This window comes from Falco cherrug, chromosome 4, assembly GCF_023634085.1.
Source record: "Falco cherrug isolate bFalChe1 chromosome 4, bFalChe1.pri, whole genome shotgun sequence".
Classification (NCBI taxonomy): domain Eukaryota; kingdom Metazoa; phylum Chordata; class Aves; order Falconiformes; family Falconidae; genus Falco; species Falco cherrug.
In genome coordinates this window covers 47,534,938-47,560,282 of record NC_073700.1, presented here as the reverse complement: position 1 = coordinate 47,560,282, position 25,345 = coordinate 47,534,938, and the positions used below count along the sequence as shown (strand labels likewise).

Below are 25,345 nucleotides of genomic sequence, written 5' to 3'. Positions count from 1 at the left end.
GGCTTCATGTGCAGGGTTGTTTTGTTTTGGGGTTTTGTTTTTTTTTTCATTCTTTTGTCCTTTCTTTCCTCTTTTTTTGGGGTGCTTTTGGGGGGTTGTTTTTTTTTTTTTTTTGGTGAACACATACACTTCTTTTTTTTTCCCATTTTTCCTTCTTTTCAACAAGGTGCCTTCCTGTTACACAACTGATCACTCTCAAAGTAAAGTGAATCGAAGAAACCATAGCGCTAGAACACAGATGGTACTATTTTACCCGCATAAATTCAATAGTGTCCTTTTTTTTTTTCCTTTTTTTTTTCTTTTTTTTTTTTGGTTGACGGTTGGTTTTGGAGGATGGTTTTTTTTGTTTTGTTTTCCCCAGGTGGTGGAGGGAGGAGGGGACCTTGCCTCCCCCTCCAACCCCAAGCTTCTCCCAGCCCTCCCCTGTCCCCGGCAGCACCTCCTGCTCCTCCGAGGACACCCCAGATTGGCGAGGAGCCCACGGGTCAGCTGGGACGAGGGCTGATTCTAAGGGTTTGGCCTCATGATTGCTTTTTTATATGGCACAAGTCACCATCGAGAGCTCGGAGGAAACGATCGTTTTGAAGCTAGTACCATTGCTCCAGAAATTCGCGTTTTAAGGCAGGTTGTTAATTGGCACAAAAAAAAAAAACAAACCAAAACATCTGGCGTCTTTTTGGTAAGTTGCCGGTCTTTGCGTTGAGCTTGTTTGGTTGTGGTTTCTGTGATTATTCCTTTCTCTAGGTTGTTTTTTTTTCCCTTTCAATTTCGTCGGGGAGTTTTCCCCCTTCCCACACCCAGGGCTGGATTTCACCACCAGATCCCTCGGATTTTTCTTTTCCCACCGTACACCGATGTTGGTTCCCGGGAGGGAATTTTTGTTGTTGGGTTTTTGGTTTTGTAATTTCTTTGGTAACAGAGATGAAGAGGGGGGGCGGAAGGGTGAAATAGTGTGTGTCGAGGGGTAGATGGGGCAAGACAAAAAGCCAACACATCTGCTTTGTCTGTGTCCATTCCTCAACCGAAAAGTGAACCAGAAATCCAGCAGTGAATGGTGGAGCCAGTCACCAGGAAAGGTCAGATCCTTCGCTCCAAGTCTCTCCTCCCGTCTCCTTTCAAACAATTTTTTTTTTAAATACCCGATTTCTGTAGCTAAAATGTGCTTCTTTGACCTGCTTGGGCGCCAGGCAACGCGGTGCAGCCGCGGTCCCCTTCCGGCCGTGGCGCTGGGGGATGCTCGGGTGCATGGAGGCGGGCGGCCATGGCGAAGTGTCTCCTTTGCCATGGAGTTTCTCTGGGAGGGATCTGGGGACAGGTGCTCTCGTGGGTTGGGGGGTGTGTGTGCATGGGGGGCAGGGGATGGGTGCTCTTGGGGGTGACTGGGGAGCGGGGAGGGGTCGGAGGAAGACGCTCGTGGAGGAGACTGGGGCTACAGAAATGCCCTCAACCAGGTTTTCAAACCCCCGTGTGCCGATGGGAGAGGGTCTGGCTGCCATGGGGAGCCCCGCTGCACCTCCGGGGGGGAAAAGCGACAGCAGCTGGAGACCTGGCAGGAGCCCGGTCACCCTCCAGGAACATGGGGAACATTTTCCCTGCTCATCCTCCTTCAAAACAGGAGGGGTTTGGCCCTGGTTCGGTGGGGTTGTGCCAGAGCCCAACCCCATGACTCCGCTTCTTGTATCTCCCCGACCTTTACCCCTCCACCGCAGGAGCCGTAAGGGTGGCTGTGGCAGGGATCAAGGTGGGGGGGGGGGGGGGCGCAGGGTGTGTCCCTCTCCCCAAAGACCCTGGTGAGCAGGTGAAGACAAGGTTCTGTGGTCCCCAAGGACCAGGGACGCTTCCAAACAGCACCTCACCCTCCATCCCACGTCATTCCTCACTCCACACAGGTTTCCTCCGAGCCCTCTGGGGGATGGAGCTGACCCAGCTGCAAACTCTTTCCCTGCTCCACGAGCTGGGAGGACGTGACAGTGGGATGTGGCACGAGGCCCATGTCCAGGGGTGATGCCCAGCTGAGGGTTTGGGAAGCTGATGGACTGGCAGCATCCAAAAGCACCCACCCCGCTGGGCTCGGGACATGCATGTGAGTCTGGGGTTGGCTTTGTCATGAGGAGGATGTCCAGAAAGGGACAGGGAGGGCTGGGGGGACATCATGCTTTGGAGAAAGTGCTTGTAGAAGAAGAGGGGACTCCGGGGTTGGTGCCTGGCTCCTCCTGCCAGCGGTTCATACATCGTCGGCGGGCATTCATGAAGAAGTTGCTGACGGTGTTGAGCTCTAAGCCCAGCTGCTGTGAGATGGTCATCTGCATCTCCTTGGATGGGCGCTTGTTCTCCTTGAAGATGGCGATCAGGGTGCGGCGCTGGAGGTCCGTGAAGACCAGCCGCTGCTTCTTGGGCTGCAGGCTCCTGTCTTTCTGCTGCTCTTGCTCTTTGCGTTTGCAAGCTAGATGTTCAAAAGAGAGAACAGGGCCATTAATTGGTGCTCACCAACCTGGCCCGCTTGTAGGTTGTCTGGCTGCCTCCCAAAAAAACAGGCCCTTCCCTCCAGTAAACCTGCTGGCTTGTTGCCCACCACTCCCTAGGCTACCTCCCTCATCTTCCTCCCTGTGCCTCCTGAGCGTCTGCTGGGATGGGACAACAGCCTCTGGTGACATCAGTACGGGAAAAGCCTGGGTGAAGCTCATCACCTCTTCAGATGCCCAGGAAAAGCCCAAGTCTTGGCGTCTCCAGCTAACCCCAGGACCAGAGACCAAGGAAACTCCCGGGCTGACTCTGCTCCCGCAGCTTGGCTGTTGGGACCTGCTCCATCCCTGTATTTTGGGGTTCATCCATCAGCCTCCCTCCCTTGCTGCACTCTGGATGATGTCCCATTGCCTCCTCATCCCCGCTGTGGATCTCACTGGAGGACTCAGGGAACTGGTGTCTCTCAGCCATCACATCCAGCTGCCAGCTCTGAAATGCAGGGAAGAGCCAGGGACCAGGACATTACGAAAAGGCCAGTCTGCAGTCCCCATATCCCATGGCAGACAGCCTGGAAGGGCTGTTTGTGGTTCCACCTGTTCTGGGAAGGGGTTTTCCTGCCTCTGGAGGCTGGAGATCAGCTGGAGCCACCCGAAGCTCCGGGAAATGCAATTGTCCCTGCATGCCTTCGCTGCTGGATCCTGTGGCATGTGTGTCAGGTTGAGCCAGCAGCAAATTAAAAGCCTTCCCCACAGGTTTGGCTTGAGCCAAAGGTCAGGCCAAAGGTGCTGTCACATGGAGACAGGCTTCCAAGAGCCAGGAACAGCCCCCTGACACCCCCCTGCTGCAGGCAAGGGTGGGAGGGAGGTGAGTACGCACCTTGTGGTAAATGTATGCATTTTAATTGTGGGAATATCAAGCACACTGGGTGGAAGTGATGAGAAAAGGTGCCCTTTGCTACGATGTTTTTCTAGAAAATTATAGAATAACCGAAGTTGGTGGAGGTTGCTGGACTAGTCCCTACTCAAAGCAGGGCCGACCATGAAGCTGTTGAGGTTGGATCAGGATGCTCAGGGACTTGGTGGCTCAGGACTCGGCCAGACATGTGCAGGCACTGCAGGAGCGCAAGATGCCCACGGGCAAAGTGGGGCATGGATCTGGCCCTCCAAGGCTGGGGACACGTTTCCTCCTGGAAAGCTCAGAAAAGACTGAGTAAACCATGGGCTAAAGACTTTCCAAGGGAAGTCCTGCTCTTGCCCCAGCAGTTTTCAGCCTTTGGGGTTTCTTGGTTCAGATCTTCCAGAGGATTTTGCAGGGAGGGCACAGGTCATTTGAGACATTTGCTGTTGGAACGTTGCTGGATGACAGATTTCAATTTGCTTCTCTCAGGCACTTCCAGGAGCCTCTTCGACCTGGTGCACAGACCTTGGAGGGACCAGAGGCCAAGGCTGAAAGCCGCTGCCACAGCGAGGGGATGGCATCTTGGGTGCACGGGACAGGTATTCCCCTTGGGCTAACTACCTTCCTGCTACACAAACACACCTCCACGGCCGGGCTGAGTAAAAGGGTAGGCAGCTGTGTCACCTAGGAGTAATGGGAGGGTGTTTGGAGTCATTTCTTCCTCACTAGAGAACAAGCAAGGTCTTCCTCTGATTTTTCTTCAGCTGGCCTGCACTACGAGTCCTCTTTACATCACCTTGAACTAACAGAAAAGGCTAGTATCCACCCCTTCCACCCAAAGCTGGGGAAATCTAGAGCTCGGTGAAGCAGATCATTTAACCAACCAATTGAGCCTTTTTTCCCTGGCTGCTGGGCTCGTTCCTCGCCCTGTCCCCATACAGGTGGTGGGAGACATCGGTTCTGCTCCCACTGGGGCAGGGGACAGGAGGCACCAAGCTCGGCACAACCAACCACACTCAGTCAAAATCAGCCGTCCCTGCTAAAGACAGTTAGTGGAAAGCCTTCCCCTCCCCTTCTCCCCACCCCCCCCACCCCCCCCAGGCAGGTTTGGCTGCAAACCACCATCCTTAGGGACAAGGGACAGTCTGAGCCTTGGTGGTGCTGGGGGACCCTGTCCCAGGGGTACCTTACTCAAACAGCCAGCAGAGAATTGTTTAGTGGAAACCTACCCTATGACCATCAGATGCTTGCAAAAAGAACAAACAAAAAAAGTCTTTATAGAAAATTTGACTTTTTCCCAGGCATGAATTAAACAAACAAACAAAAAGAGACCCCCAGACTCCCCCCAAACCAAACCACAAACAGAAAAAGTCCCCCCCCCACTGTACGTGCACATTCAGAGCAGCGTGTTTTCGCCCTGCTGGACCCCTCACCCACCCACCACATGCCCTCCCAGCATCCCCCCAGCATGCTTGGCTCCAGCCCTTGCTGGTGGCATGGGTGGGACCTCATGTCGATGGCGGGCACCTCACCCGGTCCCTGTGAGCATGGCTTTTGTTCTGCGTGAGTGGCACACACTGCATCTCTCTACCATATGTATATATACACCAGGTACCTACAAATGTCCGTAGGTATGTGTAAATACATCCATACCCCCACGGGACCTGCCATGTGACATGCTGACCCAGCTCTAACCCTCGCAAAGCCACCCAGATCCAGGTTGTCCTCTTGTCCCCCTGCCTGTTGGCACCCACTCCCACCAGTGGTGCTGGACAGCCAGCCTGAGACCCAGCATTTCAGCTTTTCAACCTCCTGTTCCTCCCACACACACACCCCTCCATTCAGTTTTTAGCAGTAATTATTACAAATCAGTCTGCCATTAATAACTCAAAGCTCCGAGGCAAACACTAACCATCAGGGCCTTGCCGGTAAAACTGTGACCCAGCATTAAAGCTGGTGCCGAGTATTGCTTAGACAGAGGTGACACCCTGCTCTGCACCCCTTGATCCCCCCATTATTTTTGGCCTGCAACACCACCGGCAGCCGCATCCCACATTTCCTGTGCTCGTTTGTTTATTTATTAATTTCTTTTTCTGCTGACGCAGCCCAACACCCCTCTTCCCCAGTTCAATCTAATTACAGCTCCACACAACAAAAATCGATAGTGACGCTGGTCAGATCTATTTACGGCAGCCATCAACCCCCCAACGGAGGATCTTTTTCCTATTCCCCATCCCCCGGGCGCTGCTTTCCCAGGCAGGCTGGCGGTGGCCATCCCCGTGTCCCCGCAGGCAGCAAGGGCTGGGGACAGGGGGCAGCCAGGGGCTCTGACTCCCACCCAGGCTAGCAGAGGGTGTGGGGTTTTCTTTGTGCTTTAAACCCTCTTTTTTTCCGAGCCGCAACATCCAAACAACTCATCCTCGGCTTAATGCTGTTGCTTGTCCTTCCCAGGTCTCTGGGCCTGGCCGCAGTCCATGGGGACGGGGACACGCTTCAGGGTGCTTTCACCCCTGCCTCTGTGTTACCTCCCCGGCAAATGCCCTAAGCACAGGCTTTATTCCCTGGCTTGTCCTGCTCCTCCTGGGGCACAGGAGACCCTGGCAGTACCAGCAGCAGTAGTGGGAGAGATGGATTGGGGTCCCCCGTGGCCAGGGGAGATGCTCTGTTGGCCAGTAAAGGTTGAGCTCGCCCACAATGGAGGTCTTTCTCTCCTCTCGCCACCTCTCCCCAGCTCATTTCACAACGCCTGCACCTCTGAGACCTCCACAGCTCCACCAGGCTTGGCTGAAACCAGCCGACAAGTGCAGAAGTGACAAGGAGGGAACACAAGATGCAGTGGGATGGGGTGAAGGCACAGAACCCCTTCCTTCCACACACCGGGCACGCCAGCAATCCCAGCGGTATTTCATCCCTAAGGTAGCTGACCTGGCTGCAGGAAAACCACTGGGAGCAAAGGCAAGGAGAAAACCCTGGGGGGGGTGTGGGGCGAGAAAGCAGGAGGAAAGACCTCTAAAAGCAGAGGCATCCCACCTGCTCTCCCCAGAGGATTTCTGCTGAGGGTTTCTGCCTCCCTGGAGACTTATGTCAGACAGAGCGCATTTTCCTTGACTTAACCTTGACAGCTCAAAGCAAAATATCTCCCAAATCATTTCTAAAGGGACATAATGGAGACAATCAAATGGCTGCTGTTCAGAACTGCGATTATGCCTCGCAGCATGAACTCCACGAAGCATTTAACTAATACCTGATAGCTTTGCAGGCTTCCACAGCCTGACAGACACTGGTTTCTCCATTATACCCGCAAACCTCTGTTTTCTCAGCCCCAGCGTGCTCTCCCTCTCCATTCACTTGCAATACAACCTGTAATTTTCTGCCCACTTTGCTTAAGTGCTGGTGATTTGTTGAAATCACAAAAGACAGCCAGGGGCTTTCAGAGCCAGCATGCTAGCTGTAAGCCAGGTTAGGGGGAAAAAAAACCCACCAGCTTTTCTCTTTTTCTCCCTGTCAAATCAGCTCACAGCAGTGCAAAGGGACTGAGGAACATCTGGGGGCTCAAAGGGAGGTGGAGGAAGGGATGGACAGGGGGTACCTGGACGTGGTCGGACAGGTCAGGACAGGTTTCTTCGGTGCAGGGGCAGGATGGGCTCTTTTCACTGGTGGGCACCGGGCTGGAAATGGCCATGAGCAAAGCTGGCTTCTCTCCATGCCTTCAAGATGGGTCTAGACCCTGGGCTGCCTCAGTTTCCCTCTCTCCTTTAAAGGGCAGAGGGATCTCAACCTCCTTCACAGGGAAGGGGGGAACTGGGTGTAGGGTTGTACAATGGGTGTTACTGGTTCAGACCCTGCCCCACTATTCTGGAAGGTTTTGGGGACTGCAGCTCTGAGCAAACTGGGATGAGCCCAGTGCCTCCCACAGCAGAGCGGTGTCTGATCCCGAGTTGAATTAACCTCATGGCATCTGCTTCCCCAAAGATGGAGCAGAGTCTGAACCAAAGATCAGGGGGCTCCATCTGCAAAACAGAAACCCTTTGATCCACAGCTGGGCCAGCCAGAGAGGTTTGTTTGACTTTTCTTTACATTGTAGGAAAAGAGCCCAAAGAGGTTTGTCACAAATAGGTTTCTCCAGTAGAAATTCATATCTTCTCTAGCTGGGCAGACTCAATGCTGATGGGAGAGTCAGTAGCGTACAACACAGGAAGAAAGAGTGCTCAGAAACCAAACCCCAAATTTCTTTTTGTTTTGTTTTGGTTTTTTTCTGAAACCTGATTTGATTCCAAAAGCTAACAAACACACAGGCAAAGGGGATGCAGTGCCAACCACACAACCACCAGCGTAGAGCCTGCTTCACACTGCCCACACCTGCAAACACCACCCTGCAACACCGTGATCCCCCAGACTTCAGCAGCACATGATAGAAAAACCCTTTCCAGGCTCCAGGACCTGGGAGGATTTTGACGACTGATGATTTGACAGCATCTGACAGCTTTGGACCACGCTGCAGTAAAAACTGCCCTGCTCTAGAAACCCACAGGTTCAGAAAATTGCGTCAGAGGCCACCCAGCGCATCAGAGATGCGGTTAGGAGCTGTGACATGTCTGTAGAGCTGCAACCTCAAGGTCCTGCTGGGTTGGAGTGATATGGTCTGGCCAGAGCTCCCATCCCTGTGCCATGTGGCCCTGCCTCAGTGGTGACAGGCTTCCCCACTGGTGTCCCCGGGAGCTGCCAGAGGATGAGTCCTGTGGCCCAGGGAGAGCCCCTGGTCATTGGTATGCAGCCAGCGCGCTGCAGGGCGAGCTGCTTCCCTGAGCCCAGCAAATTAAATCTTCCTCTGAATGCTGCAAATGAGGAGATGAGATGAGACAAAGCGTTCACCTTTGCGTCGCTGGCTGCATTTTCCTTCCCTTGCAAAGGGTTTCGGTGACTCGTTCTAGCAAGCAGCTCCAGTCAACACAAACGGGGCTGTGAGGCATCACCAGCCACCTGCACCAACCTCCCCGGCCCATTCCCCAGCAGCCCAGGGGCTTTCAGAGCAGCACAGGTTGGCAGGCGGAGGGAAGAGACTGAAAATGAAAGCACAGGTCCTCACTCCTCTGCTTGGGCGACAAAGGTCCCACTCGAGACAGGGGGATTCAGCTGGGACCTGCACAGACTGGAGGAGACCAGCAGAGCCACCCAAACGTGCAGCAGAGCAGCGATGCCAGCCCTGCAGGACGCCTCGCTTGGCTTCTCCTGCACTTCTCAAGTGTCGTCTGGTTTTTCATGGCGTGGCATTTTCAGCTTTTCCAGTGCTGAAGCAGAGGAGTTTGTCTGGTCTCAGGGCAGGTGAAGGGACACAAAGAAGCTGTGGCAGCTGCAGGTGTGCTTGGCTCCGTCCCTCCATGTCTGCCCTGTATTCATTCTTGTCCTTTCCAGGTAAGCTGCTACCAGCTCCACCAGAGCCAGCCCTGGGCTGAGCCAGCTGCAGCAGATCCCTCTCACGGACGCAGAAACAGTTTCAGATTACTTAAAAATGTGAGTTTGTTGTTAAAAGCCTTTTTTCACTTGCTTTTCTGGAGACGCTCATAAAGGGAGACCTGGTACCCCACTCTGCTTTTCTCGGCACCCAGGAAAACTGGGCTCAACCCAGTTCTGGCATCACATCTGCTGGCAGTCTTTTGTCCCATTTGTCCCATTTCCTCCCTTTCTAGGACTTTTTTTGGCCCAGGACCAGCTGCTTCTTATTGTCGCAATGGAGACCACTGCCATCACGAGCTGCTCAGTGCTCATGCTGCCAGCATGGCCCAGGATGGGACCAGCTGCCTGGTGTGAGGCAGGGCCAGGCAGAGGTGCCCTGGGAGTCCTCCTGGCTGCTCCGTTCTCTTTACTGTTCTCCTGAGTCATTGCCACTTAGTGTGACAAGAACAAATTGGTGCTAATGAAGTGCTGGAGTCAGGCAGCGCAGCAGGCAGAAGCCGGCAGTGCCGCAAGGGATGGCAGTGGCAGGGGAAGGTCGTCACCTTCTGGGAGAGAGGGGAGGATGCACGGATGGGTCGGGGGGGATGGCTGGAAACCCTCCAATCCCTGAAATAGGTTTTCCTTGGAGTCAGGGACACTTGCGCTCAGCTTTGGTGTGAAAGCCCCAGCTGCAGAATCTGGAGAGAAAAAGGGAGTCTGGGGTTCAATTCATGCCACAATTAAGGAAAACTGACTAACACCGGACAAGGAGCTCACCACAGGAATACGGGGCAAGTGACACCCCTGTGACCCATGTGGCTGTGGGTCCTGTGCAGCCCACCTTTGTCCTTGCTCCTTTGCACAGGAAAGGAGCAGCAAGGATCTCCCTTTGGCATCAGCACAGACTGCTGCCAAGTGACTCTCATCAGCCTGTTCCTGCATGGCTCCTCCTGCCAAACTCCCGATGCCTTCTGCAGCTCCCAGATCTGGGTCTCTGAGCAGGAATGATAAACAAATTCAGCAATCAATGAAGCATATTTCCTCAAAGTGCATGTTGCTCCTGAGCTGCTCTTGGTGGAGAGATGGTGTCCAGAGAGAGCCCAGAGCAGTTACCAGCCGAGGAACATTTGCTGGACAGCCAGGAAAAACAGTGTGGGGGGTGGGACAACAGTTTTCTGCATTTCCTGATTCAGTCTGGTCTCAGGTGGATTTATTGGGTGTGAGGTGGGAACCTCCCTTACAGTTTGATGGAGGCAATTCTCAGACGGCTGCTGTCTTTCTTGCTCTACAGTGCTGTGATAAACAGGAAGATCTGTAATCCTCTGGGCTGGGGCGTTGGAGGTGTGCTTTGCCAGGTTTAGGATGCTCTGAAGGCAGGTGGCATAGCCCCAGCAGGGACACCGGTTGCTCTCAGCAGTCCCTCAGCTCCAGCAGTGCGTCACAGGAGGGAAGCTTCCAGAATCAAGCCCTTCACTGCCACCAGGCCCTGTTCTGGAGGCCGCGGCACTCTCAGTTGCCAGCCCAACCTCGAGCGTAAACTGGTTCCCCACACCCAGCACGAAGCCACTCATGGCACGAGGACAGTCACCTCCACTGGGGAGGGGACTGGGGACAACGGTGGGGCCCACCGCCCCGCTCTGCCGCTCTGAGGGAGTCGGGGGCTGCTGGGGCCTAGGGGGCACAGGGCAGCCGCTCCGGCCCCTGCTCCCTCAGGGCGCATCGTCCCCCCCGCAGGCCGGCCCCGGCCCAGGGTAACACCGGGCTCCTCTCACCCCGGGGCTGGGCAAAGAGCTCTCGGCCGCCCCGGCCTCCGTACGGGCAGTGGGGGCGGCGGGCAGCAGAGGGCCCCATGGCCCCGCCGCCATTTCGGAGCGCTGCTCCTGCCCACTGCCCCCGCGCGGCGGGGAATGGTTTATCCCGCCCCCCCCCCCCCAGAGCCAATGGGCCGTCCCCGCCGCGCTGGCGCCCCCGTGCGGACGGACGGGCGCATTCCCCCCCCGGGGGGCGGTGGCAGTGGTACAGCTCGCCCCGCCCACCCCACCGCTAGCCAATGGCGCGTTGCGGCCGCCCCCCGCCACGACGCAGATGGGCCGTTCCCCCCGCACACACGCACCCCCGCCACTCAGCGCGATGGGCCGTTCCAGCCGCCCCGCACACATGGGGCGTGCCGGGATGGAGCGGTCCACCCGCGTCCCCGGGGGGGATAGTGACGGTGCCAAGCAGCCCCGGAGCGGCGGGAGTGGCACCGCTCGGCCCAGCTGCGGGGCGGGGAACCTCTGGCTGCCCCACGGCTGCTGTATCACAGTCCCATTACTGCCCCATGGCTGCCCCATCACTGTCCCATCTCTGTCCCATGGCTGCCGCATCACTGCTCCACAGCTGCCCCATCACTGCCCCACAGCTGCCCCGTGGCTGGCCCAGCACTGCCCATCACAGCCCCATCACAGCCCCATTGCTGCCCCATGCTGCCCAGTCGCTGCCCCCCAGGCCATCACCCCACCACCTCCATCATGGCCACACAATCCCCCTACCCCCCAGGACCCCCTGCCCCCGGGGTGCTGAGCCTGTCCCCCCACACATGTGGGGCTGGCACGGCTGCGGCCAGCACTAAGCCAGTGACTCTTAATACACCGTTCTGGCGTTATTAGTTCAGCTCCCAAGGTATTTCCCGCAGTAATTGCACTGATCTGCCAGGGATTACGTGCTGCCGCTCTAACGATGGATGATGTTTTAATTCGAGCCAGGCACCTGCAGGGAGGGCAATGCAGGGACCGAGACCCCTGAGCACCAGGCAAGGATGCTCGAGTCTGGCTGGATGACCGTGCCGCTAGCATGGGATGGAGGGGCTGCCCAGTTGCCTGGGAGGGGGTTTAGGGTGAGGAGCAGCCAGAAACCTGGACCCCACTGGGCGACCAAGTGTCAAACGATTCCCTGGCTGGGAGCTCGGCCAGCCCCATGGCAGGGTTCTGGCATTGGGACACCAGTGATCCCAGCTGGCTGGGGTTCAGCATCCCCCCATGGCTGCAGAGCAGGTGGGGATGCTCCCGAGCGGCTGGGGAGGGCCCTTCCCAACTCCCAAATCACTGCTGGGGGACGTACAGGCAGCCTGGGCTGTGCCTGCTGTTGCTGCCCCCCAGGTCCTGCTCCCTGCCCCTCGCTGACCCCATCCTGCCCAGAGGAAAACTCCCATGGGAAAATGGCTTTTCCTTCCTCCCAGCTGAATACAGCAAAGAAACTCCACACACACACACTTCCACGTTACCTTTAAAAATGACCCCCACGCAGAGCTGTTCCTTCTGGTAAAGCAGCAATTAATCATGGCAAGTATGGGATGGATTTGTAATCAGCTCCCCCCTTCCACCACCCCCATTTCACAGCCCTGGGTATTTTGCCTGCCCCCCCCCCCCCCCCCATGTGTGTGTGTGTGGATGGGGCCAGCGCAGCCCATTGATCCTGCCTGGTCGATTTTATTGAAACTCCCACGAGTGGCTTTAACTGCGTGTTGGATATTGCTGGCACATCAGTTTGATGGCTACGTGACCGGCGGGGAGCTCGCTGGCAGGTTTGCAGGGAGGGAGGGGAAGGGAAAGGGGCTGCAGGAGCGGGGGGGATTCATCTCGATGGAGTGGGGTTATCCCCTGGGTTATTCCCTGGGTGAGACCTGGGCATCTCCCCAAAGGTGGGAGCTTGGTTAAGGGGAATGGTTTCTGTCTGCCACGTTTCATCGCTGGCTGGGAAAGGGGCTGGGGGGGGGAGCAAAATGGGCTGAGAAGGAAAGTAGGAAAGAAAGGGGATGAGGGGAGAGAAAAGGAAAAATATAAAGGAAAGGAAGAAGGAGAAGGAAGAAAAGAAAAAGAAAAAGAAAAAGAAAAAGAAAAAGAAAAAGAAAAAGAAAAAGAAAAAGAAAAAGAAAAAGAAAAAGAAAAAGAAAAAGAAAAAGAAAAAGAAAAAGAGAAAAAGAAAGAAAAAAGGAAAGAAAAAAGGAGAAGAGAAAAAAAGCAGAAGAGAGGAGAGAAAAGAAAAAAAAAGAAAGAAAAAGAAAAAGAGAAGAGGGAAAAGAAAAAAGAAAAGGAGAAGAAAAGAAAAAAAAGACAAATAGAAAAACAGAAAAAGAAAACAAGGAGAAGAAAGAGAAAAGGGTGGAAAGGAGAGGAGCGGGCATCCCAGCCGGGTGCTCCAGCTCCATCCAAGCCCTACGCCCAGCAGCCCCTTTGTTTTCCCCACATCCCGTCCCCCTTCCCTTCCTGGCTGCTTCCTCCCATTCCTGCTGACCAGGGGACAGCCAAGGGACCAGGGGACAGCCAAGGGGCCAGGGGACAACCAAGGGACGGTCTCTGCCAGGTGACGGTGGCGCCGGGGGGCCGACTCCTCCCACCCCAGCACCCCAGGTACCCGGGCTGGGCTTCAGCACCCTCAGGAGCATCAGAGGGGCTGGCTGGAGTGAAAACATCATCCAGGGAAAGTACAAACCCGCCAGGAACCCCACTAGGACATCTCCCAGGCTGGAGGCCGAGAGAGACACCTGAGTCCCTCGATTCACCAAATGTCCCCCCGAGGTCCCTTTTCCAGGGGGGGCGATGGTGTAATGGCACCCCCGGGGCTAAAGGTCCCAGCAACCGCCTGGCAATGGTGCCAAAAATCAAAGCAATAATTTGTTTTTTACTTGGAAGCGTTGAAAGATGAGGAATGGCTGGGAATCATCCATTTGGGGCAGAAAAGACTGGTAAGTTTTGGGGAGATGCTTCCGAATTTTTTTCTAGGAGAAGCAAGCTGCTTTGAAATCACCATTATTTTGAATAAATGCCCTGATTTGCGTGACTTAGTTTTCAATTTCTTTTTTTCTCTTAGTGTGCAAACCACCCAACAGTACCCGCACCCTTTGCCACATCCTTGTCTCGCCACCTCTCGCCCCGTTTCTGACCCACAGCTGCAACGCAGATGACAAACACACGACAATTCAAATTTTGTTTTGAGAAAGCAAATTCAATGCCCGACCCACTTCTGCCTGCCTGCGTGTGCGGGCAGGTGGGACAGTGGCTTTTGGGGGGGATCCAGCAGGAGCCCCCTGTACAGCAGCTCCCCTGGGAATACCCGGGTAGGGAGGGGTTTGCTGCCTTCCACATGAGAAATGTCATAAAAATCCTGAAGTTGGCCCCCAAAAGAGAACTCAAGGTGGACATTGATGCTTGGATCCATTTCCAGAAGCCTCTTGTTGAAGCCTTGGGTCCCTCTGGGTGACTCCAAAGCCCGGCAGCACAGTGCCACCGTCACACCCTTCCTCCTCCTCCTCACCCGCTGCAAGTTGGGAGGCACATAGGGAAGGGATCCCTCTCCATCCCGGAGGAGCTTTGGAAGCACAAACCACCACAGCATCGACCCCATCATTTTTTCAAGCACCACACTGGAGCCAAACTGGGCCAGATGCTGGTCCATCTCCCGAGCATCCACTGAGCAAAACGCAACAGGGATCCATTCTCCATCCCAGGCTGGTATTTAACTGGCGGGGGGGCTGCCAGGCCCAGGGCAAACAAGGGACCCTTGGAAGATAGGGAAAATTTAGAGAGTAGGGCCAGAGCTCCAGAGAAATCGCAAGGGATGGGACGCTGCTTGCAGGCACTGGTGGCATTGCCACGTGCTGCTGTGCTCCCCAGCTCTGTGACAGGCACTGAGCGCCGGGCTCCCCGATGCTCTGTAGTGGGAGCAGCCATCGCCTGCAGCAAAGCAAAGCTGTTGATGTCTCTGTCAGCCCCTGATACTATCACCCGTCAGCAGCTCCCAATACATTTGCAATTTTATCCCTAATGGAGAGAGTTTGCTCATTACCTGCTCTTTATGGGCTGAGGGTCGTGTAACTCCCACCAAGGGGCATTGCTCTCTGGACCATCTTCCAGCTTAAAGGTTTGGCCCTTTACGTGGCATCACTGAATTCCTCGGCTTTAATAACCCGCCACTGGTGCCTTTATGCACTGTAAAAGCACTGTCATCCCCACTCTTATGTGCAGGGAAACTGAGGCACAGAGGGATTTGCAGATGCTCAACCTGTCAACCCACGGCCAAGTCACAGCTTGTGTCCCTTCAGCTGCATGGTGGCACTTGGCATGGGGAGGGGAGATGAGGCTTTGGGACATTTCCCAGCGGCCAGAGCCAACCTTGCCGCAGCTTTCAGCTTCCCCAGGCTGTGTCCTCTTCGTGCCGGGCACCACTGCGGGGGCTCCTTGAGGAGACCATCACCTTTGCAGCCCTTTGAAGACCACTTTGATATGAGGTGTTTCCCCTGATTTTGGTCCATTTTGTTTTTTTATAAGGTCCCTGACAGCTAAACCTGATGCATCGGGGTTCCCAGCTGCGCCCTGCGGAGCCATGCCACACACTGAGCCCTCCCGGCACGCCGCAAGCCCACCAGCCCCCAGTATTTAGGGCTCCCTGGATTCATGCCAACAGCAGGAGACCTCAGTTCTCCTCCAATCTGGGTGGGCGACCAGCAGCCCCCTGCTCCCCTTGCTGCCTCCTCCTGCTGAGATCTGGGCTCAGCAGAGCTGCAGCGGTTATCGCCGTCTGTGCTGTCAGACAGCAGCAGAAAAAGCTGCAACTTGCTTTTCCTTCTTTTTTTAATTTTTTTTTCTTTTTGGTCAAGATATCGGGGGTTTTCCTGCTGCTCTGCAAGCAAGGAGATGGTGGCCAGTCCCAGCAAGTGCCTTCCCACAGCCGGTCCCTGCTTTCCCCTTGGCAGGCTCCCACATGGGGATTTTACGGCTCCTTCTGCCAAGCTGGGCAGGGCCGAGCCACCCCTAGCCTGCTAGGTGTGACCAGGTTTCCTGGACCCCAAAGGGGTGACTCCTGTTGGGTGATGTCTCTACCCTTGGTTTGGGAACAGAAAAAGGACAATCAGGGATACAGAACCGAGTCAGGACGGCAAGTCCAGGTCTCCCGACAGCGACATTGTCCGACGCAGGGCAGTGGTGGTGGCAAAACCCCGGGGATGAGAAGGCAAAGGAAAGGACATCACTGATCCCAAAGGAGTGGGTACCCACAGCGGGATGGGGCTGGGGAATACGAGCATCCTTGCTGCAGCCCTGCCCAGTCCAGCCCACCACCCCTGTCCATATCCCACCCGCTGTGGGTGTATATGCATGCACCTCCTCTCACCATGCGGCATCTCCAGCCCCGCTTTCACTCTGGCAACGCATTGCCCTCTCCGTGCCTTAATGTCACCACCCGTGAAACACCCTGAACCCCTCTGAATCCCTTGCAAATAATTTCTGGACCTCCTCACCTCACGCTGCAGAAACCACCAGTACTTAGACCAACGGTGCATATCCTTTACGGAATATCTATATGTTAGGATACAGTTATTAAGGTAATCCTTGAAATCCTACCCATGCCCATGCAAATGTGTCTCAATTGTAATATTGGGTCTTTATTTTTCAAATGTTCTGGCTCCTCCTTCCAGGACCAGAGAATCCAGGTTGCCTCTATGATTCACTATATTTTTTTAACAACCCAAATGTTTTAAAAATCCATCATCTATTTTGCCTGTCCTTCCCTGCCTTGGTTTAAATCTTCGTGAAGATGCTTTATACCATTCCAGGTATTAACAAGATTTTTGGATTTCCATTTAATAAGCAAAGTCTTGCCACTCGATGGCCACGGTCCTGCATGGAGCCAGTCATAAATGCACGCGGCTGCCAAAACCTGCTGCCAGCTGCTCGGCAGCCCCTCGCCGCCCCGGTGCAGACCTGCATTGCTCCCGCTGCACCCACACGGCACCGCAATTGGCTGAGGATGGGTGGGATGGAGAACATTTTTGGCTCCAACTTCCCACTTTGGCTGGTTTTCAAAGCCAGGGTGCTGACCCCAGCGCCTCTGCGCTGCTGTTAGTGCTGGGCAGGAGAAGGGCAATGACTAAGAGCACATCCCAGGCTGATGGGACACATCCCAGGGTGACTGAAGCCTCAGCTTGATGCTGAGCCACAGGATTTGTGCAGCTCAGCTCCAAAAGGGAGCTGGGGCAGAGCCACGTGGGTGCGTGGATGTGGGGTGAGGGCAGATCAAAGCTGCCCGACGTCTCCGTCTGTACTCAGGGTGCCCCTCTCCCTCTGCCCGAGCGTTTCCAAGAAACCTCAGGGCATCAGGCAGAACAGGGAAAGCTCTTCCCCCACATCCAACACGCTGCTGGGGCTGGGAGGTGATAGGTTCAGCTTCTGCTGTGGCCAGGGAGGCAGCAATTCCCATGGGAAACACAGCCTGTCCCAAGGCTGGACAGGACAGCTGGGGTCTCCAAATCCCCACCGAGCTGTGAAGCCCCAGCCCTTATAAGACAGGCTGGTGGGTTGGTTTTATTTTCATTTTTCCTCCTTTTTTTTTTTTTTTTTGTTGGTGTTGCAAGTGGGCCATCACCACCCTGCCACGAACCCTGTGAAGGCTTCACAGGAGGAGACCCGCATGCCCAGGAGGTTTGTTCCTCTACACCCAGGTGATGCCACAGGGATGCTGGTAGGGGCAACGTGCAGTGCCCAGGGCAGGGTGGGATGTCCCCAGGGCAGGGTGGGATGTCCTCAGGGCAGGACAGCAGGTGCCTGGGCCCTGCCTTGGGTCTTCTCCTGCCTTCACCTTCCCTCTCCTTCCTCCGCTTTGGCAGACCCCGCGTTTGTCCCTGGATTTGGCATTCCCCAAGGAAGCCGGGCAGCAAACCCCACGATGGGGGGCACAGCAGAGCCTCCCCGGTGGCAGCTCCTGGGGGGCACGGCTGCCCCCTCCCAGAGGCACAGGCTCCTCGGCCCTGCAACCGCATCTGAGCAGAATGAGAAAATATTGGATTTGTTTTCTGGAGAGAAGGAAAAAAAAAAAAAATCCAATATTCTGTCTGCAATCCCAGACTCCACGCCTGGTTATGGCAGGAAAATGCTGTAAATCTCCCCTTTCCCCACCAGCTGGAGAAGAAAGACTGATTTTCTTTTCATATTCTTATTTTCTCTCCTGGTTTAAGCCCCGGCATTTTGCAGGTGGCTCTGCAATCTCTTTGTTGACCAGGACTTAAACCTGCTCTCCCAGCTTCCCCGACCCCGGGAAGTCGCTTCGCACACCCTTCCCAGCAGCTCCCAGGCAGCGGCAATGAGATTTTAATAGATGTATTTTCAAATTAGTTCTGGGCCTTTCAAGACTTATCAGTTAAATGAGGTTTTTCAAATTGATTCAAAGGTCACTCTGAGAGTTTTCTCTTCTCTGTTATCTCTCCCTTATGGTTTCAGTGGCGATTGACAGGACGGAGGGAAAAAAAAATATATCACCCCCACGCTGTACGCCCAGAAAAATAAAAAATAATTTTAAAGAAGACACCCAAAGTGTGCACCCAAAAATGCGGGGGTGGCAAAAAGGCGCTGGGTTCGCCCCCCACCTCCCCGGCGCCAGCTCCACTGGGGGACTGTGGGGTCCCGGCCGGGCAGGGGACAAGGCGGCTCCCCCCACGGACACGGGTGGGTTATACCGGAGCTGCCGCCCCGCAGAGCGGGAGGTTGTTTCCTCCTGTTGGGGGGCGGGGGGGGGAGAAACCGAATTAATGTTTAACCGACGGGAGGTTTATTGGCCCCTTCTGACGCGCAGATTAGGAGCAAACAGAAAAACAGCCGCGGGCGGAGCGAGGCGGCCCCGCCGCGCTGATAAGGGCAGCGGTGCGGTGCGGTGCGGGGGGGAGCGGTGCGGTGCGGAGCTGGGGGCACGGAGCGGGGGCTGCTCCAGCCTGGCGGCTCCGCGCCGGCGGAGCAAGTTGCCTGTTATTAACGGGCTAAAAAAAAAAAATTTTAAAATAATTCAAAATCATAATAATAATTTAAGAAATTAATGAAGAAATGAAAAAAAGAACGAAGAAATAAATGAAGAAATTGAAGGATTATTTTTTTTTCCGACGCGGAAAACGGGTTTGTCTCTTCTCCCACCCCCTTGCCTCGTACCCCCTCGTGCTGGGGGGGTGCTGGGCGCCTGGAGCCCCAAATTCCGGTTTTCCTCGATTTTCCAGCGGCGAATAATTCGCTCCCAACGCCACAGCCCCGCCCGTTTTCCCCGTCGCCCCGCGGACACGCGCGGATCGAAAGCAGCGCAAGCGTCCGCGCTTTTTCCGCCGCTCTCACCGGGCCGGAGCCGTCCCGGTGCTCGGCGGGGAGGAGCCGTCGTTGGGCCAAAGTCGTTTGAAAGAGGCTGAAATTGAAACAGAACTCGTGGAAAAAAAAAAATAAATAAAAATTTAAACATATCTCCCGAGTTTTTTACACAGCGGAATCCTGTCCCTGGTCCTAGCACTTCTGTGTATTAGTTCGCAGTATTAATTAGCAGCGTGAATTATTGGCGTTGCCAAAGCTCTCGGGCATTTGCCTTGGCGCAGCTCCGCGATCGTGCTCGCAGTTTCGGGGTGGATTGGGGTTTTTTTTTTTTGAATAACGACTATTCGTGCTGCAGCGGCAGTTTGCTCAGGGAAGAAAGCTCTGGGAGTAGAGGAAGAAAGGAAGAAAAGAAAAGAAGAAAGAAAAGAAAAGAAAAGAAGAAAGAAAGAAAAGAAAAGAAAAGAAAAGAAAAGAAAAGAAAAGAAAAGAAAAGAAAAGAAAAGAAAAGAAAGAAAGAAAAAGAAAAAGAAAAAAGAGAGAGAAGACAAAAGGAAAGGAAAGGAAAGGAAAGGAAAGGAAAGGAAAGGAAAGGAAAGGAAAGGAAAGGAAAGGAAAGGAAAGGAAAAGGAAAGGAAAGGAAAGGAAAGGAAAGGAAAGGAAAGGAAAGGAAAGGAAAGGAAAGGGAAAGGAAAGGAAAGGAAAGGAAAGGAAAGGAAAGAAAAAAGGCGAAAAGAAAAAGAAAACAAAACAAAAAGGGGAAAACGAAGGTGGGGAGCTAAAGGAAAAGCAAAATAAAAATGGAAGAGGGAAAAGAAAATGTGAAAGAAGAGAAACGAACAGGCGGCTGGCGGGTCCCTCCTAACCGTCGGCTCCCACGGGCAGGGCGGCCGCGTCCCCCGGCTCCGCGCCACGGGGAACACGTTGGGGCAGGAGCTGCCGGTCCCGCCGGTGAATTCCGGCCACGGCCACGCGTGTCGGGGAAAAACCCGGGAGGATGGATGAGCCGAGAGCTCCTTCCAGTCAAGGGGGAACGAAAGCGGAGCTGCAGTGTCGCGAAGGGGACAACAACGGTGTCGTCGCCCTCCTGAGAAATAATCACGAGCGAACTAGCGAATCCTGAGTGTCGGAATAGATCCCTGACGGGGAGGGGGGTTTCCACTGGCGGGGACAGGATGGGAGCGCACCCAGGGACACGCGTGGTTGGAAGGCACCCACTGCTCTCCATGGGCACGCGGGCGTGGGCGCACGGGGAGCCACGCTCTCCCCACAGGACCCCACGAGAACGAAGCCGGTGCCTTTTTCTCCCCCAGGACACCGAGGGACGGGGTTGGGGAGCGGGGGTGTCACAGGTTGGGGGAGTCGAAGCCCCACTCTGCCGTGCAGGGACCCCCAAAGGTGCCACGTTGGAAGCTCCCCGCCACCCACGGGCCCTCGCAGGCCTCGGGGGGGGCGGGGGGGGGTGGGTGGGGGAGCGTCACGAAGTTTGTAGAGCTGCATCTGGAGCCGTGACAGCGGGTCGCAAAGATGGATGGCCCGAGGGGCCGGGCCGGCCACCGCCAGCTGCTGCCCAGATGTTTTCCCGTGGGACCCTCCTGTGTTGCAGAGCCCCGCGGGACGAGCGGGACCGGAGGGGGCCCGGGGCGGGTGGGCGCTGCAGCCCCCCCGGCTGCGGCACTGCCCGGGTCCCGGCTGAATAATTAATGGTTCATCTGCGGACGGGGCGGCGGGAGGGGGAACTGGGGTGGAAAGAGGAGAAAAGCGGCAATTGCCATTTATAGGGGCCCGGCGTGTTTATTGATCCGCGATTTACTGACTCGGACTGACCCATCAGATGGGCTCCGCAGCCGGGCGGCACTGGGACCAGGTCCAGGACCAGAACTAGGACTAGGACCAGGACCAGGACCAACACCAACCTCCTCCCTGGCCGTGCCCCGCGTCTAACACCCGTTGTTTTGCTCGCCCTGGGAGGAAAAAAAATCCGATCACTGCCTAGGCGGGGAAGGGATCCCTTCCCTGCTTGCCAGGGGGATCGCAGCCCCCCGGGCCCCTCCAGCCACCCAGCCCGGGGCGGACTGAAAGGCTGGACAGGTGGCCCCGGGGTGGGTCGGGGGGGATTCGCCTGCATCGATCGGGGTGGTTGGGGTTGGGGGGGGGGGGACGGGACCCGGGCACGGCCCCCCTCAGCGCGACGCCCTCCCACAGAGCCCAGCTTGTGGGGGCAGCCGGGCTGGACCCTGCCACACGCGCGGGTGCGGCGGGACGGGGGGACGTCAGGAGGGAAACGAAAGCGGGGCCCGGTGGGGGGACAGCGTGGCCGCAGACACAGCGGCCAGGCCGGGGGGGGCCGCGGGTAGGTTGGGGCGCCCCCCCCCCACGTCGGGGCCCGGCCGATGCCCCTCCCACGGGCGGCGTGGGGCGGCCGCGGCCCGGCTGAGCGCGGCCGGAGTCACGGCGGGGCTGGGCGGGTTGGTTTTTTTCTTTTTTTCTTTCCTTGTCTTCGTAGAAAGCAAAGAATTAAACCCTCTCCTCAGGAAATGTGGGGCTTTAATATCCCTAAGCGATGCCTCCAAGGCGCCCCTGGGCCGAGGGGAACTCGGCGCTGGGGAATAAAAACCATTTTGGGGAGAAAACCCCTTCCCCGCCGCCGCGGGAGGAGCAGCGGGGCCGGGGCTGGGGCCGGGCCGGCGGGCAGGGGCTCCCTAGCCGGGGCCACGCTTTTATCACCAACATCGTGGCTAGTATTTCAAATTTTTGGCGAGTGAGGAACCAGCCACCCCGCTGCTCAATTGGCCCGAACAACGCGGGCATTAAACGGCCGATCGCGGCAGTGTTTAAATCTTTATTTACCAGAACCTTGTAAAGCCAGGAACAATTTGCATTCTATTAACTGCTTTTCAATAGGGCATCGACTGGAACTAAAAGATGCCACTACCCTGCCCTAATTAAAGAGCAACTGAATTACACTAAATACATATGAACGCTGCTCTCCTCCATAAATAACGGCGGGCTCCTCGCCGTGCCGAGCGCCCGGTGGGCCGGACTCTGCCCGGCTCCACGGGGAGCTCGGATTTAATAAAAATAATTTATTAAAAAAAAAATCATACACGCGTGGTTTTTACCACACGGCCACCACCGCGTGTTCCCGCGGAGCCACCGGGCACGGCGCGACGGAGCCGAGGCAAAGAAAGGCCGGAGCGGGGACGCGGACGCTCCGCCGGCCCTCGGCCCTTTCTCCCGCAGCGGCTCCGCGCAGAGCGGAGGAGCGCGGAGCCGCGACCCCCGCCCGCCCCCCGCAGTCACAGCGCGGCCGCGCCGAGCAGCCGCGTTTCCCCGGCAAACCCTCGGCCCAGCGCCGGCCTGAGCCGAGCCGGCCCCGCGAGGCCCGGAGGCACCGGGAGGGGGGCGCAGCCGGTGCCCCGGAGGAAGCGGAGCGCAGCCCCGGCGCCGCCGGCCTCCCCCCGCCCAGCCCACGGCCCCGCAGGGGGCGGTGGGGCGGCGAGGGGACGCAGCGGAGCTTCCCAGCGGTGTGGCCGCGGTCCCGAGCAGCGGTGCCAAACCGACGGCGCAGGAGCTCGGCGGGCGGCCGGGGCGGCGGGGCTCCCTCCCCTCCCGCCGGCGGGAGCAGGCCCGGGGCGGGGGGGGGCCCTGCGGTACGATTCGCCTCCGGTATCAGCCCCTTCCCTTCTTCCGCAGGCTTCGCGTTGGCTCGGTCCCCCCCCGGCCCAGCCCCAGCCCTCACTCGTGGTGGCACCCCGAGAGCCAGGGGTCCCCACGCGTGTCCGCAGCACCCCTCAGCCCCCCGCCCGGAGGTGCGGAGCGGACGGCCGTGGTCGCAGACCGTGCCGTGCCGTGCCCTACCCTGCCAGCCTGAGCGCCGACATCCTCTGGAACTCCGGCTCCTGCAACCATTTCCACATCCTCCGGAAAGTCTCCCGGCCCGACTTGAGCTTACTCCAGGGCTTGGGGTTCCGCAGCAGGTCCGAGAGGGTCCCCTGGGAGCGGCACAAGATCCTCTGCGCGAAGATCGCCTGCGGGATGCTGTAGCGCTTCAGCTCGGCTGTGATCCGCTGGGCCACCTCCTTGGTGTTGATCTCCTCCACCTGCCCGGAGCCGCCGGGCTGGGAGCCGGTGGCCGAGGCCTGGCGCTCCCGCTCGCCCAGGAGGGACCCGCCGGGCTGGGCGTGCGGGTGGCCGTGCGGGTGCATCCCGTTGAGCGGAGGCATCATGGCCGAGCTGGGGGCCGCCAGCCCCCGCGCCAGGTGCTCCTCGCCCCGGGACAGCATCGCGGCGTGCGAGTCGAAGCCGTTGGGCGAGAGCATCTTCTCGTTGGGCAAGTGGCCGCCGGGGCCGTAGGGGGCCAGCGGCTGCTGGGCGTTGTGCAGGCTGCCCAGCCCGTTGGGCAGCGGCGAGAGGGGCTGCCCCATGGCCGGCATGTCCTTGGGGTAGTGGCTGTAGAGGTTGCCCATGGAGGCCAGGCTCCGCTCGTCGCGCATGAGGGTGAAGCTGCCGCTCACGTTGCCGGCCAGGCGCTGGTGCGGGTGGTGGTGGTGGTGGTGGTGGTGCGGGTGGTGGAACTTCTCCGAGACGGTGGAGATGGGCGGCAGGTGCTGCAGGGGGGTCAGCGTGGTGTAGGTGCTGCTCAGGCTCATGCCGGAGGGTGACTCGCAGGACATGCTCATGGCGGGGTGCAGCGGGGCGGCCAGGCTGTGCTCGGCGCGGTAGTCGCCCCCCTCCAGGATGGAGGCCATGCCCGAGACCATGGCGGGCCGGCCGTGCGGCACCAGGTTGCGGTGAGAGCCCTGCCGCCCGTGCGCCGGGCTCAGCAGCTCGGCGGGCTGCGAGTGCGGGACGCCGTGCAGGCTGCCCAGGTTCTCCATCGCCAGCTCCATGGTGGCCGCCGGGCTCTGCCGCTGCCTCGCCCGCTCGCTCGCTGCCTTCCTCCCCCACCCCCCCCCGCCGCCGCCGCCGCCTCCTCCTCCTCCTCCTCCTCCACCGCCGCCCCCCCCTCCCCGCGCCGGCTGCCCGGATTAATTCAGACTCCGCGCTCGGGGGATCGATCTCCCGCGCCCCGCGGTCAGGCCAGCATGATGCGCCGCGCCCGCCCGCTCCAGCCCGCCTGGATGCGCTGCGGCGCGGGGCCGCGGCCGGGCGCGGAGCGGGGGCGCGGGGCGCGGAGCGGGGCCGCCGGAGCGGAGCGGGGCCGGTGCGTGCGCTCGGGGCGGCTGCGGCGCGCCTCGGCCGCCGGCTCCCGGCAGCCTCGCTCTGGGCCGCGGCGTGACGTCAGCGCCGCCCCGCCCCGCCCCCCAGCCGAACCGAGCCGCGCCGCCCCCCCATCCCGGGGCGGGGGGCGGGGGGCACGGGCGGGGGGACCGTGGAGAGCGGTCCGCACCCCCAATCCCCGACGGGGCGGCACCTGCCCCCCACCCCCGAGCCGAGGTGACACCCACACACACGCCGAGGTGACACCCCTCCCCGCACCGAGGTGACCCCTTTACCGGGGTGACCGTCCCTGCACCGGGTGTGTGTGTGTCCCCGCACCGGAGTGACTCCCCCGCACCGAGGTGACCCCCGGCGCCCAGCGCGCACCCGGCGGCGCGGCACGGCTGTGCCCACCTGCTCCCCGCACATGTGGCTGCCCCCAGCCCCCCCCGTGCACACATCTAGCTGCCCCCACACCTGGCTGCGCCTGTCCCCAGCGCCCCCCACAACCCCCCCGCTGCCTTCCCCGGCCCCTCCGCCCTCCCAAGGGCCTGGCTGCCCTTGTCTATCCCAAGCGTGACTGTCCCCGCACACCCGTTTTTCCCCACCGTGTCCCCAGCATCAGCGCCTTTCCCCGGCTCCCGTGGGCGCTGCCTCCCCTTCCAGGGCAGCAGAGGCCACCGGGAGGTGGGGGGGTGCCTTGGCACGGTAGTGGTGGTGGCAGTGACAGAGACACGTGTGGGGTGACACACGGTTCTGTGCTGCAGGGCCCTGGGCAGCCCTGGTGGAGAAGAGAAAGAGGAACGAAGGAAAGGGAAAGGCAGCTGGAAAGACAAATGGAAAGGGAATATGGAAAATGGAAAAAGGGGACATGGGAATGGAAAGGCAGGTGGAAAGGGCAAAGGAAAATGGAAAATGGAAAAAGGGGAAATGGGAAGGGAAAGGCAGGTGGAAAGAGAAAAGGAAAAAGGAAAAGGGAAAGGGAAAATGGGAAGGGAAAGGGAGGGAGGAAGCGGGATGAGGAGGCCGTGAGCCTGTGCGGGCCAGCGGCGGGCCGGCACGCGCTGTCCCTGCGCGCTCCCCGCAGCCCCGGCCCCACCGGCTCCCGGCCAGCAGCGGCTGAAGCAGCTCCAGCATTCCCGGCATTCCCGGTCCTCCAGGCCGGGACTAGCCGCTTTCCCGAGCTCTATCGAACATATCGAAAAAATGAAGACCATCGTTTCCCGCGGGTGGGCCCCGTCAGCCTCGCGTGGGCTGCT

General features: G+C 58.0%; 1 protein-coding gene across 1 annotated transcript; it reads right to left on the bottom strand.

The window, feature by feature from the left end:
• Positions 1-412: 412 nt before the first annotated feature.
• On the bottom strand, positions 413-23,814 carry ONECUT3 (one cut homeobox 3). Its single transcript, XM_055710126.1, is given in 2 exon segments — positions 413-2,443; positions 22,726-23,814. Coding segments are annotated over 2 exon segments (1,344 nt in total). The 5' UTR covers positions 23,777-23,814; the 3' UTR covers positions 413-2,150.
• Positions 23,815-25,345: the final 1,531 nt, after the last annotated feature.